This window comes from Anguilla anguilla, chromosome 17 (assembly GCF_013347855.1).
Source record: "Anguilla anguilla isolate fAngAng1 chromosome 17, fAngAng1.pri, whole genome shotgun sequence".
In the NCBI taxonomy this organism is placed as follows: domain Eukaryota; kingdom Metazoa; phylum Chordata; class Actinopteri; order Anguilliformes; family Anguillidae; genus Anguilla; species Anguilla anguilla.
In genome coordinates this window covers 80,959-102,995 of record NC_049217.1, presented here as the reverse complement: position 1 = coordinate 102,995, position 22,037 = coordinate 80,959, and the positions used below count along the sequence as shown (strand labels likewise).

Genomic DNA, 22,037 nt, shown 5'->3' with positions numbered 1-22,037 from the left:
GTTCGTTCCCATCAGTCTATTAACATCTTTCATTGCTACTCTCCCCCTCAGTTTCGCTGCTTCCAGTGCAGCTCATATAAATTTGAGCTTTTATCCAATCAGATTTTCCACCTGTGCTGTCTCTGGGTGAAAAAATCTACCCTGAGGCCTTCAGAATTTTGAGTGAATCCCCTCTGCTGTTGAAGCAAATAGAGACGATGTTGTTGATTGTCATATTCTTTAACCAATCATATTTCGAGTTTGCCATGTTGGGCGTATTCTTTGACACTTTGGCCTTCTAGCTGGCCTTCCACTTAGGTTGCCTAGCCGCCTACGTCAGCATTTTCGTGTGGTGTGGTCGAAGGGCCAGTTAGATGGTATGCGCTGACGTCACTTTCCCACCGGAATACGAACCCCTCAGTCGGACTGAGTGGCAAAACATGCTGCTGCAACATGGCTAGGGAAAACTGCGAAACCGGGAGTAAAACGAAAACGAAACGAAATTAAAGGCAGTTGGACTCCTTGCAACTTACCAGCGAACGGTGAGCTGAAAATTGGTGGGGCGCAAAACTTTCCTTTAAACTAATCATTGATCTCTACCTGTTTTCATTAATTTTCCTTTATTATCAAGCGTGCCAATGATCGGACTAATCAAGTGGCAAATAGCCTAACACTCAGCGTCTTCATACCGTGTTAGGGGGATTAAATTAAATTAAATTTATCCGTTAAAAATTTGTTTTAATCACCAAGTAGTCTACACTTAACAAACAAGATTCACCAGTCTGTTATCTACCGTGTGGATTAATTGTATTGATACTCAAGGAAAATCAGGGGAAGTTTCCACCACTGCTTAGTGATTAAAACTGATTTTTCTAAATCGCATTTATCATTTAACCTCCCTAACACAAAGCGAAGAAGCTGTGTGTCACTTTCCAATTGATTAGTCAGATCGTTTGCATGCTTGTTAATCACTGAAAATTAATTAAAACAGTTTCAGATCAGTCAGCAGCCATACCTCCATGCACTCTGCTCCTGCCAAATGGCTGAAGCTAAGCAGGTGTGGGCTTGGTTAGTACTTGGATGGGAGACCACCAGGGAATACTGAGTTGCTGCTGGAAGTGGTGTTCGTGGGCCAGCAGGGGGCAATCTTCCCTCTGGTACAAATAAAACCCCAATGCCCCAGTGCAGTGACGGGGACACTGTGCTGTAGGAGATGCCGTCTTTCGGATGAGACGTTAAACCGAGGTCCTGACTCTCTGTGGTCATTAAAGATCCCATGACACTTATCGCTAAGAGTCGGGGGTTCCCCGGGGTCCTGGCCAAAGCCCAGATCTGGCTCTCGCAAAAAAAACTTGCCACTAAAAAAAAAAAAAAATCATCCCCAGATTTAATTGGCTAAATAAATGTTCTCTCCCTCTCCACCTTCGCTAATGTGTGGTGAGCGTTCTGGCGCAAAATGGCTGCCGTGCATCACCCAGGTGGGTGCTACACATTGGTAGTGGGTGAGGTGAGTTCCCCTTCACTGTAAAGCACTTTGAGCATCTGGAAAAGTGCTATATAAATGTAATTATTAATAATAATAATAATAATAATAATAATAATCATTATTAGTTTAAATGAAAGTTTTTCACACCACTTGTTTCTTGGTATGCAATGTTTATTTGTGATGCAGCATCCTGTCATACTGCCTAATAGTGGTACTTCCAAGCGGCCAAAACCAGACTTCATTTTTGAAGCTCATTTCTTGGTCTTGTTGTTCATGGTTGTTCACTAGCGCCACAGCGGTTGGCTCCAGTATAGGTGTTTTCATATCTGGTTTCCATGTAAGTCTACGGTACAAATCCGGTCAAAATACAAAGTCAATAATTTTTTCTCACAAGAACAAATAGTCATAATAGGTGTATTTTATTCGTCTTATGACTGTCCATGGGTCGATTTCATGATTTATTGTGTCATTTGGGCACTGTTATAATATTTGTTGTGGACCAATGAGGTACCGTTTGCGTCACTTCCTGATTACTGCAAAGGACTAAGCTACAGTAGGGGCTAAAGTCTATGGTCACTGGGGTGGGAGGTGGCGCCTCTTGGCCTTGACATTGCGGCTCCGACTCATCGTCCACGGTCCACCTGTGCGAAGTAAGAAAATGCAGGCATCGCATTTTGTAGTGATTTCATTATGGCGTGTGCTATTTACAGCTGCACTAGACGACCACAAAATAATCCTCCTCTGAAGTTTTTTCGGTAACCAAGTCATTTTCACTATTTCCTTTAGCCTACTTAACCAAATAATTAGTTGGCAGAAAGCATAATCAGCTAATGCCTATTTGCTATATTTGGTAGTCCAGTTGCCTATGCTAAAACAGTTCACAACTCCGGCTACCAAGCCATTTGACTAACAAGAAAATAATGATAATTAGAAATTCAATGTACATTATTTTTGTCCTTATGCAACAGGTGTAAAACTTGCTCTACAAAGTGCGTTGTCATATTTACACGCCTGCAGATCAGTTATTAAAATACTTGGTAGATTTGTTCATCGCCGCTGACAGTGTTAATTGTTATTTGTTTGACGAACAATCAGTCAGCTAGCGTCACCCAGCAAGTGAATACTGAATACGGCGATGGAGTAGCAGTTACTGGCTCATAACTGACTGTGGCGAAAACCTACGGTGATAACTTGCTCGGTTAACAGCAGGTCTACCAGACAGTTGTATGAAAATCAGCCTAGTCAAAAATCACCAGTACACATCTCTGATTGATTGACCATCAGTGTAGTCGATGTTCTTCCCCTGTGGTTCATATTGCTAATGCGTGAGCTAACTACGGGTAGCCTACCTAGCTCACTGGCAATGCTAGCATATTCGTTTTGCTGAGAAACATAAATTGAAGATAACTGAACATAATTTTATTATTAATGTCATACATATAATGTGATTACATGACACAGTACAGTCACGAATGGAAATTAAGCTCCGTAAACATTTGATAATATATTTTGAAACATAACGGCAGACAGTCAGCTAGCCTCGAGTTTGTGACATCACAGTATCTTTGTCCATATTTTTTTACAGTCTCTGGGTACATCCTTGATGGTTTCAGTCACGATGTATTCATGTCTCTGCAAATAGTGTATTGTAAGTCTCATAGGTGTTGAGCCTCGTGTTAAATCACTTTATTTCACTCGATAAAGGTTACTGTCACTGTGAATATGGAGTTCTTCCGTCAAATGACATTAGCCTATAGGCCTAGTGTCATGGTGAGGTTATTCAAAGGCGGTTTAGTTGCGGGAGGATGGCACTGAAGGCCTAGGTGTAAAATACACGGCCTGCCACTGAGGGAGTGGATAGAATCTTTGCTATGGTAACCATCAGCAATGACTCATCCTCGCTTTGATGTGAATGGGTCAGTTTTATAATGTTGCGAACCATTCGTTTGTCAGGAGACGCTAGTTGCAGCTCCTTACAAATCTTTAGTCTGAACTTGTTATTAATTTGCATTGAATGTAACGTAGTCTTCAGTCAACAGAAGTGAACAAGAATACTGAATTTAAAACAAAATGTTCTGCTGTCCACAGTGGTCCAGGGAGTACCATAAACAGATGTGACATTTAAGCTATCAAAAGCAAAAACAATCTCCTAGATGGACTTGATATCATGTTTTGACCCATTTTGTAGACAAAATAATAATCCGAGAGCTACTGATTATTCTCTTGAAAACCTAACTTTTGTGCTTTCATTTTAAACTGCATTTGCATTGTGATAAACTAGAAACTGTTCATGGGAGGGTCAGCGCTCAGTGGGCGGCTGCTCACAAACAAAAAATTTGGGGTAGGAGAAAATCTATTTGGGTGGGCTGCCAAATGAAGTCAAATGTATGGGAAGCACTGTATTCAAGTGACTTTACACTGGGCTTTCCATTTTTTTGGTCACATGCTGTACTCTTAGCAATGTGGGAGCTGATGACTCTGCCCTTTTGTTCCTGAGCAGGATACAGATGACATGGATGCTGACCTCTTTGGTTCCAAGAAGGCAATGAACAGCACAGTAGCTCCAACAGGGGCTACGAGCACTGGAGATGGAGATTTAAAAACAGAACAAAAGCCTACATCCCCAGAAACAGGTACTTCCAAACATTTATTTCTTGAAATTTCTCGAAAGCATATGCTGGTACCTCTGTATGTGCATTTTTTCCCTATATTTCATAGCCTACATAGCTACTAGGCTGTCATTAAGTTTGTCTGAATTGCTTTGCCTACTTGATGTTCCATAATTAATTTGCTTAACAAGTTAAGTTACAGCTTGCATAGCCAGCTAAAACTAACCGAAAATAGTTTTACCCTGCTTCCTAACTAACTTGAATGTAGGCTAGCTATTTACCATCAGTCAACCTTCGGCTTAAAATATGCCCCACTAATTTTCTGAAGAGCTTAATTTATTTTCCACTTTTCTACTCCACACCTAACAGTTTACCTTTTTAGCTGATGACTTGCTCAGCTAGATGTAGGTAGCTCATCATGTTAACTATAGTACGTCATTTCATAACGCTGTTATAGACCCTGCCCACATCTGCAGTGGTTGTCAAGTAGTGTTGAACCGGTACTTTTTCGGTACTTAAAGAAACGGTTCAGTATTAGAATTTTCTACTTTTCTAATTTTTTACTTTTAGGTCAAATTTAAAAGCCAGGGACATGTGTCTCCCGGATTACTGATTGAGAGGATGAAAGGTGTAATTTGTCTGAAAGGAAGATGTTATTAAAGTATGGTGTTTTTAGATCTATTTTAAATTGAAAGACCTGTTTAAAGATTCTTTAGTTTACAATTGTTTAATTTTTAAAATATATTTAATATATTTTTCTATTGTTTAGTGTTCTAATAAGCCTGCGCTTATTAGTATGTTGAACAGGCTTCAACATAAAGGGGAATTGCACTTTATAACACTTCTGCTTCTCATGACTGATATTGTCCTTCTAATGAATGTGTCACCCTTCATTTTTCGATTAGTTATTTCATTTTAAATGTCTAACATTAGAAAGAAAGACCTATTTTTTTAGCGCAAGTCCACATAGTACTACAGTTTCCGTTTTTTTCTTCAATTTCGTCTCACGGCAAAATCAAGAAGAGGCGAAGCAAAACATTCCGTTAACTTAGCTTTGAAATTGAACTAACGAACGTTCTTTTGTTTGATGCGATATCCGTGTAATAATGAGGTGCATTGTAGGCCTACCCAGTTGTTATAATGTCCCCGTTAAACTTGCCTTGAAAGCACATTTTCATCGTTTTCCACACGATGTAAATTTGTGCCAAACATGGCTGGATGTAATCAGACACCCCAATATAACAGCCGAAGAAGTTCGCAAACGAGGACTAAAATGTAGCGACCACTTGAAGCCACCGACTATCAAGGCGACCGTCTGAAGCCTGGAGCTGTACCCACCGTTTTCCCATCGTTGGTCGAGCCGCTCGAGGTAGGTAGCCTACTAAGCGGGCTGGCTAACGCTATAACGTCTGTCTGTGATATGTAGGATGTCTACGGTAACAGTTAGACAGCTTGCTGGCTGTTGTTATAAGGTTGCCACCATCCATTTATTTCGTCCTCAACCTTTTTCTGTTTTGCTAGCTAGTAGTAGTACAACACTATTTCTACGACCAACCTAATGTTATTGTCTGCAGGTATGCTCACGTCAGAAGTTGCGCAATGATATGCGTCCTGAAGTTCGACACTAAACTGCCTGAGTCTACTTCCTGCATTTGAAAACAACAAGACAGCGTAAAATATTAACATAATGAAATAACTAATCGAAAAATGAATGGTGAAACATTAATTAGAAGGACAATATCAGTGGTGAGAAGCATGTTGGGAGTTAAGTGGCGCAGGGCATGGCGCAGGGTGTGTCGGGAGTTAAGTGGTGCAGGGTGTGTCGGGAGTTAAGTGGTGCAGGGTGTGTCGGGAGTTAAGTGGTGCAGGGCGTGTTGGGAGTTAAGTGGCGCAGGGCTTGTTCGGAGTTAAGTGGCGCAGGGCGCGGCGCTGGGCGCGGCGCTGGGCGTGTTGGGAGTTAAGTGGCGCAGGGCGTGGCACAAGGTGTGGCACAAGGCGTGTTGGGAGTTAAGTGGCACAGGGCGTGTTGGGAGTTAACTGGCGCAGGGCGTGGTGCAGGGAGTGTTGGGAGTTAATTGGCGCAGGGCATGGTGCAGGGCGTGTTGGGAGTTAAGTGGCACAGGGCGTGACGCAGGGCGTGTTGGGAGTTAAGCCGTGCAGGGCGTGGCACAGGGCGTGTTGGGAGTTAAGTGGCGCATGGCGTGGCGCAGGGCATGGTTGGAGTTAACTGGTGTAGGGCATGGCGCAGGGCGTGTTGGGAGTTAAGTGGCGCAGGGTGTGTTGGGAGTTAAGTGGCACAGGGCGTGACGCAGGGCGTGTTGGGAGTTAAGCGGTGCAGGGCATGGCGCAGGGCGTGTTGGGAGTTAAGTGGCGCAGGGTGTGTTGGGAGTTAAGTGTCGCAGGGCATGTTGGGAGTTAAGTGGCCGACAGCGTGTCGGGAGTTAAGTTGCGCAAGGCGTGTCGGGAATTAAGTGGCGGAGGGCGTGGCGCAGGGCGTGCTGGGAGTTACGTGGTGCAGGGCGTGTTGGGAGTTAAGTGGCGCGGGGCGTGGGGCAGGGCGTGTTGGGTGTTAAGTGGTGCGGGGCGTGTTGGGAGCTAAGTGGCGCAGGGCGTGTCGGGAGTTAAGTGTCGGAGGGCGTGGGGCAGGGCGTGTTGGGTGTTAAGTGGTGCTGGGCGTGTTGGGAGTTAAGTGGTGCAGGGCGTGTTGGGTGTTAAGTGGTGCAGGGTGTGTTGGGAGTTAAGTGGTGCAGGGCGTGTTGGGAGCTAAGCTAAGTGCCTTTGGGTGATTTGTCATAATTTATGCTATTATTTGTTGGGAGCTAAGCTAAGTGCCTTTGGGTGATTTGTCATAATTTAGGCTATTATTTGTTATATTGGGGGGGGTTTAGCTTCCTCTTTCAACTACATTCGTTGGTGCAGTTTGTTCCTCCTCTCCCTTTTCCTTGGTTGGTATTCTACCTGAAGCCAGTCGATTGACCTTTAGCAAATGAATGATGCACACTGCAGTCCACCAATCCCTGCTTAGAAACGGTTGCTATGTACAACTTCCTTCAACATTTATTTTCGACACTGTATGCAACAGTATAGTCTAGCTGACAGTGGAAACATTTTTTGGCTAGCTACAAGTTACAAACCTTCTATAGGTGGTTAAAAGCTGCTGTTGGTGAATGTGTAAAATGAGTCTGTTGTAGATACAACTTTGTGACACTTGCAGTCAATACCACTGTTATGACCTGGACTAGGGTCAGACCGTAACAGGGTGAATGATAAGGGAGACGGGTAGGGAAACGTACAGAAAACCTACCAGTAACCCCGGGCCGTATCCGCCTATCCAAATCTAGCTGAATGCTGGCTAGTCTTTGAAGGGTACCGGGCACGGGCAGGCTTTGAACACTGAACTTCGGACAGTTAGCGGATAGTCGGAAACTAAAAGCCTGAATAGTTTACCCCCAACAGAGCATTAAATCTCCACCCACGGTAGCTTCAAAAATAATAAAGGAAAAATAACAAACAAAATAACAAACTTGGGAATGCTAACCAGACTACTAGAGCACTATACAGCGAGCAGAGGGCAAAACATGAGTCGAGTTCGAGAACATGAAATCCAATCAGCAAACAAAGCAGAGGGGCTAGGCGAGAATCAGAATCCAATACGAGAGGGAATGGTCAGAAACACAAAATCGCAGGCAAACAAACTAGAAGGGCTAAGGCATGAATCGTAGCCGAAGGAAACGAGTCAATGGTCATACACAACATTTAGGCTAATCGGCAAACAAACCAGAAGGGCTGGACAGGAATCGGAGTCAAACAAAGACAGGGTCAAACAAAGCATTCACTATACATTACACATGAACCAGGGGTTCGAAGAGCTAGTCTCCACTGGTAGGTGGCAAACGGCGGCTTTTTAAAGCCGGGTAATTGGAAACGACCAATTAGATTATGAACCGGAAAGATGAAACGCACGCCCTGAGACAATGTACATACAAACTTACGACAGAGGTCATAACCACAGACATAGACAGCTAACTACATTTTCTCAGAGGTAAGCTATATTTATAAGAGTGCTGAATAATTAATACAAATATTTTGAGACTGTATTTACCTGCTCATTGATATAGAATGGGATCATGTTCTTCATTGACCATGCCCTCTGTTGTGGATTCAAAGCAGTTTTCACGGTTCTCCTCAGAAATATTCACTCAAACTAGTGATTTTGTGTAAGGCTTCCAAATACTGAGCATTCGGTTTAGACTTAGGCATGGAAAAATACATTTTTGTTGTAAAACAGCCTTTGTAAAGTCTGAGACACTCGTGTGCTACATTTTCAGCATGTATACTGAAAAAGTCATGGTTTTACAGTTGAGTTATAATGTTGTTGAGTGGGCTTAAAAGTCCAGGAAACTGGATACACATTGTGGTTATATTCCCCAGAAGTGATCATTGATTGTCTTCTTAATATTTATTTCAAGTTTTTAACCCAATTATAACCATTAAATTGTAAGAAACACTATTGGATTATTGTGACCTGTTCAGCAGACAAGGACAGATTGGCTGTGTGTCCTGCACTCATTAACATTCATATTCGTGAGACACGTCATAGGCATTCCTCATCCATAGCTAGGTTAGAGCCGGGTAGAGCAGTCCATTGCCGTAAAAATCAAAAGAAGCAACATAAACTTGGCTTTACCATTGTGTAGATAACTTGAAGAACATTCAAGTTGTGCAATAGCATTGTAACACTGAGCTACTGTACACACTAACATTATACTCTATAGCGGTCTCAAATGCCAGACATTATACCCGAATAAAGAAAGTCTTTGATTCCACATGTCTAAGGTTGAAAGCTATTTAATTGTCGCAGGCTATTGGTAGGCCTACTTTACCGATCCACCACGTTCTGCGACAAGTTCCAGGTGAAAATGGGCACTGCAAATACTAACTGTACAGATTATTGTAATATTGCAGTGCCCCTGGATATAAAACGTATTTCTTGTAGGCCACTTCATTTCTGTGAGGAAAAAAAGTGTATTGCTTTCTCCGCATCCAGAAAAGGCGCAATGCATCGGTATTTTCAACTTGGCGTGCCTCACCCACACAAAAGTGGCAAGTGCGCCATTTAACTATTAGGCTACACATAAAAAGAATTTCACTGGACTTAAGGGTTTTGTTACGTACCTAACACCCAGCCAACCCAGCCGACCCCGCCCACTGAAAACCTGGTGTTTATTCAAGGGGGAAAGTTAACCAATTTCTGCACAGGCTTTTATGGTTTTTATTTTTATTTTATGTTTCTAGAATAATTTAAAAATATTTCTTGGCCATTTATGAATGAAAAAAATCAAAACGACATGTCAGCAAATATTCACAGATTTCAGTTTCCTGGACCTTTAATGTCTGAGTGAGTTTCATGTTGTTGAGTAGATTTAATGTGTATGAAAGGGTTTAATATGTGTGATTTGGGATAATGTTGTTGAGTGGGTTTAATGTGTGTGAGTGGGTTTTGTGTGTGTGATTGGGTTTAATGTTTTTGAGTGGGTGTAATGTTTGATTGCATGGGTTTAATGTTTGTTAGTGGGTTTTCTATTGTTCAGTGGGTTTTATGTGTGTGAGTGGGTTTAATGTTCGTAAGTGGTTTTAATGTTTGTGAGTGGGTTTAATGTTTGTGAGTGGGTTCAATGTTTTTGAGTGGGTTTAATGTTTGTGAGTGGGTTCAGTCAATGTTTGTGAGTGGGTTCAATGTGTGCTTGAGTAGATATAATTCTTCAGCAGTGCCCCCTGTACAAACCCCAAAGCGAGATGAACTGACATTCGATGATGAAGAGGATGATCTAATGGACACTCTGGGCTTTGGAGAGAGTCCTAAGAAGAAGGGAGGAACATCTTCAGGACAGAGAGAGAGGTAGAGGCTCTACTTCCTTATTTAGGCAGATTACTTATCGTTTCTTTCAGTGCTGAAAGTGAATCTGCTCTTCACCCACATCAGCACTACTTTTCTCCCACTCCAAATCTGCTCTTCACCCACATCTGTACTACTTTTCTCCTGCTCCAAATCTGCTCTTCACCCACATCAGCACTACTTTTCATCCGCTCCAAATCTGCTCTTTACCCACATCTGCACTACTTTTCTCCAGATCTGTTCTTCACCCAGATCAGCACTACTTTTCTCCTGCTCTAAATCTGCTCTTCACCCTCATCTGTACTACTTTTCTCCTGCTCTAAATCTGCTCTTCATCCACATCTGTACTACTTTTCTCCCGCTCTAATTCTACTCTTCACCCACATCAGCACTACTTTTCTCCAAATCTGCTCTTCACCCACGTCAGCACTAATTTTCTCCCCCTCCAAATTGGCTGTTCTCTCTTGTAAGATATGTAGTGCTTAGATTAGGGCCTTAGAGAGGGAAACCGTGAATTTGATACAATATTATATTGTTTCTAAGAATGTGGCCTGGCCTCCCTGTCACAAGCATCAAAGCAAATGTGATTGGGGCAATTTAAAATCCACTGATTCCCTAATCTAGGCAGGCGATCAATAGGTCTCACCTCCTGCAGAGTTTGTCTCAGAAGAGACAAACCAGAAGACACAGGACACCATACCAGGAGTGAGAGACCCTGCATGGCTACATGCCAAACATTTCCATTTAAGTTTGAATGCAATCTTTAGGTAGGCCAGTCCTTGTCATAAATGAGTCTGACCCCCCTTCTCTCCGAAACCTTAACTCGGCACCACCCAATCAGGGCAAACGTCCCCAAGCCATGCTGGGTAAGGTAGTTTAGATGGCCACAGGAAAAAGTTGTGTTGTGTTGCGGTTGGTTTCGGAGCCTTGGAGAAGAAGAGTTTCTCTCTTTTTATTTTGGTGGTGGTTCCTTGGTTGTGTGTTTTTAGCTGGTTTCTTTTCATCCTGTGGCGCTTAAACTGGAAGTGTCTAACACTTTGGCAAGGTCTGCCTTATCCATCTCTCTCTCTCCTGGTATTTCCAAATTAATTGTTCAGTGTTTTGTATAATGCCTTCTCTTTTGTAATTTAGACGTAGTGAGCCTGGATTCAATATAGAATGTATGATTTCAATTAATTAATCTAATTGACTGCTTTGTAGTTATTTAATCTTAAAACATGATATAGAGCTTGTTTTGACTTGTTGTTGATTCCACCAGTCCACTGTTGACGTACCTATTAATAAATTTGGCAATTTAATTGATAATTCTCATTTTAAACAAAATTATTAATTACATAATATATATTTTACATGTAGGTTAAGTAAGGGGTTCTTGCACGCAATATCACTTGTGTTCAGTATTCACAGTGCTGAACATTTTAATAAGGGCATTGACTGTTGGAACCGCTGGATTCAGAAAATAAACATGTTCTTAATTAATTTGTGCGTGTCCCACACTCTCATGTAGCAGCCCTGCACAGAAAGCGCAGAGTAGGCTGGATGAGATCCTGTTCCCAGGGAAGACTCCCCGTCCTGAGCGGCCACCCACCCGGGAGAACCACCTGCCAGAGAAGAACCCCCTCACTAAAGGTACTGGAGTTGTGTGTGTTTTTCAGGTGTGTGTGAGGTTCTGGTGTAGCGTGTGGTTCAGCTGTAGTGTGTGTTTCAGGTATAAGTGTGTGGTTTAGCTGTAGTGTGTGTTTCAGGTGTAGTGTGTGGTTCAACTGTAGTGTGTGTTTCAGGTGTGTGGTTCAGCTGTAGTGTGTGGTTCATGTGTAGTGTGTGATTCAGGAGGTGTGTGGTTCTGGTGTAGTGTATGGCATAGCTGTAGTGTGTGGCTCAGTTGAAGTATGTAGTTCGGGTGTAGTGTGCGATTCAGGAGGTGCGTGGTTCAGCTGTAGTATGCGATTCAGGTATAGTGTGTGACTCAGCTGTAATGTGTGGGTCAGCTGTAGTTGATTGTTCATGTGTAATGTGTGGTTCAGCTGTAGTTTGTAGTTCAGGCAGTGTGTGTGATTCAGCTGTAATGTGTGGTTCAGGCAGTGTGTGTGGTTCAGATGTAGTGTGTGGTTCAGGTGTAGTTTAGCTGTAGTTTGTAGTTCAGCTGTAGTGTGTGGTTCAGCTGTAGTTTGTAGTTAAGTTGTAGTGTGTGGTTCAGCTGTAGTGTGTGGTTCATGTGTAGTGTGATTCAGGAGGTGTGTGGTTCTGGTGTAATGTATGGCATAGCTGTAGTGTGTGGCTCAGTTGAAGTATGTAGTTCGGGTGTAGTGTGCGATTCAGGAGGTGCGTGGTTCAGCTGTAGTATGCGATTCAGGTATAGTGTGTGACTCAGCTGTAATGTGTGGGTCAGCTGTAGTTGATTGTTCATGTGTAATGTGTGGTTCAGCTGTAGTTTGCAGTTCAGGCAGTGTGTGTGGTTCAGCTGTAATGTGTGGTTCAGGCAGTGTGTGTGGTTCAGATGTAGTGTGTGGTTCAGGTGTAGTTTGTAGTTCAGGTGGTGTGTGTGGTTCAGCTGTAGTGTGTGGTTCAGGTGTAGTTTGTAGTTCAGCTCTAGTGTGTGGTTCCACTATAGTTTGTAGTTCAGCCGTAGTGTGTGGTTCAGCTGTAGTTTGTAGTTCAGGTATAGTATGTGGTTCAGCTGTAGTTTGTGGTTCAGCCAGAGCCGGTCCTGACCTCCCTGGGGCCCTAAGCAAAATTCTGCTAAGGGGTCCTCCTACCTGACCCATGAGCCATGTAAACCATTTTCCATTGCCACACAGTCCCACCTGACACCCCAGTGCTCCCACTACAGTCCTCCCTCCTTTAAAACAGTTTGCTCTGTCTGTCAGTCTAAGAATACAAATATTTAATCAGTAGTCAATGTCAATCCATTGCTTTCCATCTTGCATTAGTCCAGAGTTGTAACTAAACCTTGACTGAGAGACTAGATAATCATTGTCTTGTTTTAAAATTATGTGTGCCTATGAGGAGTGCTATCACGCCCATATATTGTCTGGACTGGACCCCACAGAGGTTGCTGCTGGAAAGCGCAAGTTTAATTTCGTGCATGCGTGTATGAATGCATGTTCACGTGCGACGCAGTTATCTTTTCTGAGCTGCACTTTATAAACACAGTTGCCCGTTGGCGTTTATCAGACGTAATAATTAAGCATTATAAAACGGGTAGCTCAATTCAAGCAATCTGATTGGTTCATAGCCGTGGTATATTAACCATACCACGTATGACGTCTAATTCCTTTGCACAATTCAGTATCACTCTGCGTCTGAGGGAGAAAAAAAAAACGTTTTAATAAATCTAAATTGGAGTGTGTCTATTACATTCATATTGCCATACTTATATGTATGTATGTGTAGTGTGTGGTTCAGCTGTAGTATGTAGTTCAGGTGTAGTGTGTGGTCCAGCTGTAGTTTGTGGTTCAGTTGTAGTTTGTAGTTCAGGCGGTGTGTGTGGTTCAGCTGTAGTGTGTGGTTCAGTTGTAGTTTGTGGTTCAGTTGTAGTTTGTAGTTCAGGCGGTGTGTGTGGTCCAGCTGTAGTGTGTGGTTCAGTTGTAGTTTGTAGTACAGGTGTAATGTGTGGTCCAGCTGAAATGTGTGGTTCAGCTGTAGTTTGTAGTTCAGTTGTAGTGTGTGGTTCTGGTGTAGTTTGTGGTTCAGGTGTCTTAGTAAGGTGTTGGTCCGCGACTGTTATGCGCCATGGCATAGATTGTACAAGTCTCTTCGACTCTGCTGGAGGGATGGAACACCATTCTTACAAAAGAAATCCTCTTGTGCCCTGTGGATGAGGGAATTGGCATCCTGGAAGAGACCACTCCCATCAGGATAGAAATGTTTTATCATAGGACAAAGGTGATCAAACATGGGAGTCAAGTAGTTTGCCCCCCTGTGGTGTCTCACCTTGTAGTGGGCCAATTGCAGATAACCTTGTCTACCACCTAATTCAGTCAAATTATCTCTCTTTTATATGCAGTAACTTTGATATGAGTTGAGTACGTCTACCCCCTACCTCAGTGCAATTCTCCCACACCTTGTCCCCCCCCCCCCGCCCCCCAGCTTGTCTGATCAACCCCCTCCCCCCTTTTTGTCCTGAGATGTGTAATCATTCGAGGCAATGGCCATTTGGCTCTGTGTTTCCTTTGAGGGACAGGGTATAAGTATTGACATTCTTTCTCATTTTTTGTTTTTTTGTTCATCTGTACTTGGGGAACAGACTACTTATTTCAAAAAGGAAGACGTTCCTGCATTTATTTTTATACCTACAAAAGTACGGAGGAATAAATTGGCTGTGTCAGCAAGAACAGCCCGTCAGCAACTACTTAGAGAGGGATTGGAGAGATAGCGGAGTTGCAGTGCATAAACTCCTCATTACAAAGACGAATGCACATTTAAGAGCTCAGTGGTGCAAAAACCATAGGCACTGGTCTACAGAGATGTGGAAAAAAGTGATATGGTCATCCTTCACCATATTCTCTTCAAGTGGGTGAGTGCATGTGTTGCATACACCAAGTGAACGGTACGGGCCTGAATGTTTGACCCCTGCAGTGTGGGGGTTCGGTGGCTCTGTTATGCTGTGGGGGGCATTTTCCTGGCATGGTTTGAGTCCACCTTTCCCCTTAGAGGGCAGGGTCACTGCAAATCTATACAAAGTTATTGTGAGTGATGACCTTTATCCTATGATGAAACATTTCAATCCTGTTGGGAGTGGTCTCTTCCAGGATGACAATGCCCCCATCCGCAGGGAACGAGGGGTCACTGAATGGTTTGATGAGCATGAAAATGTGAATCCTACCAAATGAGGGCATATCTTTTGGAAGAACTGTGTTCCATCCCTACAGTACCTCCAGAGTTCCAGAGACATGTAGAATCTATGCCAAGGCGCATGCAAGTTGTTCTGGTGGCTTGTGGTGGCCCATCACCTTACTAAGACAATTCAAGGGGAAGCATGTACAAAAAGAAGAGCAAGGGGTGAAGAATCTGTCCCTCTGGGGCAGATAAAATATTAGCCATTCTGAAACATGGTCCTTCTGTCTGGCACATTCTTTTGACATATTGGGCCATATTTAGTACGTCATAAGTCAGTGCCACAAAATTCTGCATCGATGTTTTCAATTTAGCTGTGCATTTACTAAGACGTTATGTAGATGAGCACAGCCGCAGCGAGTTCATTTAAATGCAATACTGGTATTTATAATGTGTCTTGTGCATGGCAGGAAAGTATCATTTACTAAGACGTTATGTAGATGAGCACAGCCGCAGCGAGTTCATTTAAATGCAATACTGGTATTTATAATGCGTCTTGTGCATGGCAGGAAAGTATCATTTTCGTACTGCTCTATCTCAGGTGAATTCGGGTTTTGGACAGGTGTCAGGATCCGTGGATGTAGTGGATAGGCGCAAGTATTGTCACCTTTAAATGTTAACACGTGTCATTTGTGAAAACTTCAGAACACAGTTTTAATATTTCAAGTCGTTTAATTCCGTACCCAATAGCCAACCATCCCTGGAGCCATCATCTCTTAACTTCTCTAACAGGCATCCTAAAGATGAAGTAGTTATGTGTTTTAAAAAGATTTTAAAAGATTGTCTCATTTTGCAATCGCAGGGAGAGTCGCCATACATTGAATTGTTCATTAATGTAACACGGTAAATGACCTTATGTACAATGCGGTTCTGTGGCAATTTCAGGCTGGTACATGTGTAGTTCCGTCCTCTAGCACCTCCTGAAGGTACGGAGCAATGGCATTTTTTGCGGGAAATAAGGCTTTCTTTTTATTTGCAATAAATCAATTGAAGTATCATTGAAATAGTTATTAATAGTTAGTCCTTGAAAAATTTTTATTATTTTTGAAGTGTATTTTAGTGGCAGTTGGATGCTTGGTACCAAAAAAATGATGTCCCTGTCTGTATAAATGTAACAACTGTTACAGTTATGCCCTCTTTTGAGTTACTATAACAAACAATGTGCTTTTTTGCTGTTGTATGTTTACAGAATTCAATCAAAAGAGAAAATGAAAGGGTTGGAACCCAAAATGTTGTTTAACCCATTAAGACTGGATGCAACATTTGCGTGTATATCCGTTTAAGACCGGATGCAACATTTGCGTGTATATCTGTTTAAGACCGGATGCAACATTTGCGTGTATATCCGTTTAAGACCGGATGCAACATTTGCGTGTATATCCGTTTAAGACTGGATGCAACATTTGCGTGTATATCCGTTTAAGACCGGGTGCGACATTTGCGTGTATATCCGTTTAAGACCGGGTGCGACATTTGCGTGTATATCCGTTTAAGACCGGGTGCGACATTGCATGCTTCTCCCTTCAGAGCCGGATGCGACCTGAGCGCGTTTTAGATACTGTCATCATTTTAAAGACACATGATCGATGAAATTCATTGTGATTCGCAAATACACGTTGGGAAGGCGATTATACATCAATGCAGCGAGAGCGTGGAGTATTTTTTAAAAGCGTACGCCCTCTGGTTGTGAAGAATGGAATCATCCAAGTACTGACACTACAGACAGAAAATGCAGTGTGCCCGAAGTTAACAGTGAACACAACAGTGAGCCCGTTTCTGTTACAAAAGTGTGAACAAACTGTGATATAGTTATTGTACTACCACTGCCAGTTTGTTTGTTTTATTGAAAATATGGCTGGAAACAACAAGGACATTTGTCAACATTTTCAGTTTTATTGATTTAAAAAAATGTTAATGAACATTAGGGAAAAGGCAATAATTTCCAACTAAAGCCAAAGGTTTAAGCTCTCAAATGGTTTTTATTTCATGTCTCTATCTGCTACAGAGGCAGGGAAATAAAGGTTTTAGTGAACGTTGACAATTCTGTCAAGGTTTTCTGAAAACCCTCAGGTTTTAGGAGGTTGTTTACAACAATGCCTTAGGTTTTAGAATGTTTTTTTAGAGGGTGCCTTAGGTCTAAACGGGTTAATATTTACTAAAGAAATTAATTTTACTAATCAACGTGTTTGGCTTTTTAAGTTGGTTTTTTTAATATACTGAATAAAAGATTAAATCCAAAAACATTTGCATTTATGGTGACTCTGCTCTACTCTACAAAGCTGACAATATCTTCTCTTATAAATGGCCACACTGAACCTGTGCCGGGGAGAAGGTAACGCCCCCTTTGCTGCAGCGGCCATCAGCCAGGATAAATCACCACTTGTGGGCGATATGCACACATATCCTCTTCTCTCTTCTTGCAGTCAAACGACAGAAGGCCCTAAACTTCATACGCATTAACCCAAACATGCTAATTTTAGGGATGCTGCATTTCCCTTGTTTTTCTAGCATGGTACCGTAAATATGGGATCAATGCTATTTGTCTCATTAGTGTCTATAGCAGCCCCACAAATTCTTAGTAAATATGGCCCATTATCACTACATGGGTGGATTTATATGTACATATAATGTACATATAATGTACTTTCTTGCCTATACAAATGTCTGTATAAGCACTATATGGCTAATTCTACTGCTATTGTACTTCTACACGCCAAAGCATTTATGTTATACCAACTAATTATGAGATTTTAAGTAATTATGGTCAAAATGGTATTAGCTTCTCTGGATTCCATAGTTACAGCTGTAATCAGCTTGAAATGGCTTTTATTCCTGAAATATGGTGGTTATGATTACATTACATTGATGATGACATGATTATTGATATATGATTATTTTGGGGTTTTTGCACTCAGAATAGGGAGGGCAAAACGGAGCTTTAGAATATCGCCAGCAGTGTATGCGCGTGAGCTTGACAATACATTTCTCACAGAAAGGGTCGTTTGTTGCCTTTTTTAGTTCATTACAGTGGTGATAGAAGTGAATAGAATTAAGTGGTACTGTGCTGTTAGCCTTTATTGATCACCGTACAAGGTTAATGTGAAGTAGCTAGCACAATCTGACACTACTACCCCTTAAAAATATATTTTGAATGGTACTTGGTCAATCGAACGGTAAGTGTGAAAAACATTTGATTATAGTCAGCGTCACCGAAATTTTCTGTCACACCCTCAATAAACTGAAAAGGTCCCAGTAGAAGATTGAATTAAATCTTTAAAAGTTATATATTTTCTGAAACCTTATCGATTCCGCTTGGCCATAGTGAGTGAAACTAGGCGATCTGAGCATACAGTCGCTATGTAAATTACGTCAGAAGGATTCAGCCTTGTTATTTGCTACCTAAACTTCACAGCACACTCATTTCCGTTACCATGATTGTAGCATGAAGTGTCTACTTTCAAAATCCATTTAAACCATTCTTTGAAGTTATTAAGCAGGATGTATCAAGTGTCCAGTGAAAATACTGACCTGGCTATCAGCCAGAATTCTGAGAGAACCAACTGCCATAAATGACTGTGTAAAATCAACCAGTAAGAGTTATTATGATGTCACTGGTTCAGAACCCCATGTAAACAGTCGAATGTTCAGTGAAATCTATCGGTTTTCGGTGCCGTCGGAGTCCCGATCTTATCATTGATGGAATTTTGGGAAAGTGCGAGCTAAAAGGCCACAAAAACAGCGAATATATCACATTAATATTCCATATATGTACAATCGCTGTTCACAGTACGTTAATTTAAGGCTAAACTGGTATTTTAATCACAATACTTCTGTTAATTTCCAGAAATACATTTTTCGATTGTCCTCTCTACTCAGACCCAGTTGCTGCAGAAGATGACTTGATGTTTGGCTCGTACCAACCCACACTGGCCTCCTCCCTGGAAGGCAGGCAGTCTCGCCGGCAGCCTGTTAGGTAAGATGAGAAAGAAGGGGTGTCCTGTGTGTGACTGGCAATCCACTGCTCAGCTCTCACATCGCTTTTTTGTTTTATTGTTTGTGAACATTGTCATTTACCATGAAGCTTTCTATTTTATTTTGTTGTGTAATTCATCTTTCATTGATTTCTAACCAAAATGGACAGTCAAGATTTCAAATTAGGTACATTCCTTCTTCACTTTCACTCCACCGGACACTTTGCTTTAGCATCCTCTTCCTCCTTTTCAGGTTGTCAGCTGAGGATATTAGCAGCCCATCTCCAGAAAAGAAAGGGATGTCTGCCCCCGCAGCTCCGCCCACTGCAGCGCGCCCCAGTAGGTCTGCAGCTGATTGGCTGGGGCTGAAGCAGGAAGACCCAGAGGTGAAGAAGGAAGAGCTCTTGCCAGCAATGGACAGCCCAAAGTGCCGCCCCTCTTCGCCTGGCTGCTCGGCAGGAAGCAAGCGCCTGTCCTCTGGCTCCTCTACTCTGACTGGCGCAAAGCCGCCTGAGATCCCTGCCAGTCCTAAAACTCTCCATTCAGCAGCAGGTCCAGCAGGCCCTGCCCAGGCAGGAGAAGATGATTGGCTAGCAGGGGCTCTGACTCGGAAAAGAAGCAGAGCGGCACCGAAGCCCGAGGAGAAGCAAGCAGTGCAGCCAGAACTGCTGGGGTGTGGAGAGGAAGCGCACTTAGACTCTTCTGCCAGGTACTCCTGGGGAGACATTTTTCTTATTGAACAGTCCTGATGGTCATCAAAAAATATGAGCCCATGAAAGCAGTGGGTACCATGGGAATGTGTCTCTGACAGGTTGTAGATTTTCTCCTGCAACATTTCATCTTTGAGGGCTTGGTCAGGCAGCAAGGATGACCCTCTTATGAGATCATATGATCATGTCAACTTTCTCATTTCATTTTCAAATGGAACCTGGGGAGTAGGCCACAGGGCAGCTGAATCCCTACACAAATCCTTCTGTGGCTGGGGGTTCAGTTCCCTTCTGTGGTACTCTGTACTGCGATCCCATCTCTATCTGTAACCCTGTCTGTACTGTGATCCCATCTCTATCTGTAACCCTCTCTGCACTGTGATCCCATCTCTATCTTTAACCCTCTCTGCACTGTGATCCCATCTCTATCTGTAACCCTCTCTGTACTGTGATCCCATCTCTTATCTGTAACCCTCTCTGTACTGTGATCCCATCTCTATCTGTAACCCTCTCTGTACTGTGATCCCATCTCTATCTGTAACCCTCTCTGTACTGTGATCCCATCTCTATCTATAACCCTCTCTGTACTGTGATCCCATCTCTATCTGTAACGCTCTCTGTACTGTGATCCCATCTCTATCTGTAACCCTCTCTGTACTGTGAGCCCATCTCTATCTGTAACCCTCTCTATACTGTGAGCCCATCTCTATCTGTAACCCTCTCTGTACTGTGATCCCATCTCTATCTATAACCCTCTCTGTACTGTGATCCCATCTCTATCTGTAACCCTCTCTGTGCTGTGATCCCATCTCTATCTGTAACCCTCTCTATACTGTGAGCCCATCTCCATCTCTAACCCTCTCTGTACTGTGATCCCATCTCTATCTGTAACCCTCTCTGTACGGTGATCCCATTTCTATCTGTAACCCTCTCTGTACTGTGATCCCATCTCTATCTGTAACCGCCTCTGTTCTGTGATCCCATCTCTATCTGTAACCCTCTCTGCTTTCTCAATGTCTGAATACAGTTAAAAATGCTTAAGGAGGGTAAACTGTCCACGTCTCTTCTGTAAAATAAACAAAATTTTTTTTACTTATTGCCTTCTGAGGAATGAAACTGTAAAACTAAATTTGCTTCCTGGCAACAAAACCATTATTCATCAAACTATAGTTTTGAACATGTATGTATGATGTAGGATGTCGGAATTTACTCCTAAAATGGTAACATTTGGTAGTTAGTTAACTCTACTTAGTTAATAATTTCAGCGGTGCTGTATACCCAACCAAATAATGGTGACTAGCTTATCCTAATGTTTGTTTACAGTAAACATAACCCACCTGCCTCAAGAAGAAAATCAGAGGACCACCCAGCTTCAAGCAAGGAGCCCCAGTATGAGTTACGATATTTAAAAATATTTATGACGTTTATAAGAGCTACATACAGTATATGTTGATATATTAATATGCAGTCTGTAATACATAATGGTATTTAAAATGTTTTTATTAGCATGACTAGTGGCTGTTGTGTGTGGGAAGTTTTTCCTTCTTGTACGTAAGACTCGTTCCAAAGTATAGATTAATAGCAATTTAATAACAAAGCAGAATATAGTATCTATTTACAGTATGAAACATACCGGGTACAAGCAGATCAGGTCAATTACAAAATAGTTTTGTGTGGGTACACACCTGAATTAAACTGCAGGTTCCTGTACCTGAGTGGGTGGCTGGTAAAAAAAAATGGACATTGTTACAGATGTATGTGGTGTGGATGGTCATTGTCACCAAAGTATGCTTATCAACCCATTAATCACTTTGGCCCCACCCTGGTGGTGCTGTCTCCATGAGGCTTTGTGTCAAACCCCCTCTTGATAATTGAGTTACGTTGATTATATTAGGTTTGATTGTATTACGTGACTGTTATGATCAGCCCCTGGCCAGTCGCAACATAAACAAGATCACACAAGATAGTCACAATTCAAAAATATTTTAAATTACAGAATGCTACAAAAGAAAATAAATGTGCAGTGTAGCCAGACTGCAGGTTGTCCTCTGAATGGAGAGAGAGAGAGAGCATCAGCCAGAGGGCCCCTTAAGTAGGACCCCTTCCAGGTGACACCAATTTCCTATTAGGAAGACAATCAAAACAAATGTTGCAACACCACAAGCAGCCACTAGGGCACAAGGTCAGGGAACCATAACAGTGACCATCCTAGAACACTGAAACAGGTAGAGCATTTTTCCTTACATGTGTGATAGTTAACCTGAGAGGGCAGGTTTAGGGGTTCTGACCAAGCAGATTAAGGACCCAGGATCACTGAAGCTCTTTTTCTTTTGCTCTGCCAGAGCATCCCCGTTGCCCCGAGAGAAGCAGCGTGGGATGGCCAAACCTCCTCATCATTCAGACCCATTGAAAGAGGACCAGCCCACACCTGCAATGTCATTTCCACGTAAGCATATTAAGTCATTATTTTATTTATTTATTTTTTTGCCATCATTGAAATTCTTTTGTAAATACAGTGCAAATCACTTTTAAGAATACAATTTGTCCCGATTT

At 42.4% G+C, this 22,037-nt stretch overlaps 1 protein-coding gene across 9 annotated transcripts in view; it reads left to right on the top strand.

The window, feature by feature from the left end:
* The window catches only part of LOC118216546 (fas-binding factor 1 homolog), an 85,530-nt gene that overhangs the window by 19,348 nt on the left and 44,145 nt on the right, over positions 1 to 22,037 (top strand). For 6 of the 9 annotated variants that reach the window (XM_035397820.1, XM_035397822.1, XM_035397814.1 and 3 more), the window contains 7 exons: positions 3,966 to 4,098; positions 9,841 to 9,973; positions 11,478 to 11,599; positions 18,683 to 18,779; positions 19,031 to 19,486; positions 20,808 to 20,879; positions 21,827 to 21,930. In XM_035397820.1, the coding sequence (XP_035253711.1) occupies positions 3,966 to 4,098; positions 9,841 to 9,973; positions 11,478 to 11,599; positions 18,683 to 18,779; positions 19,031 to 19,486; positions 20,808 to 20,879; positions 21,827 to 21,930 (1,117 nt within the window). The remainder of the gene's footprint in view (positions 1 to 3,965; positions 4,099 to 9,840; positions 9,974 to 11,477; positions 11,600 to 18,682; positions 18,780 to 19,030; positions 19,487 to 20,807; positions 20,880 to 21,826; positions 21,931 to 22,037) is intronic. The other 3 variants (XM_035397818.1, XM_035397819.1, XM_035397817.1) reach the window with 3 other exon arrangements.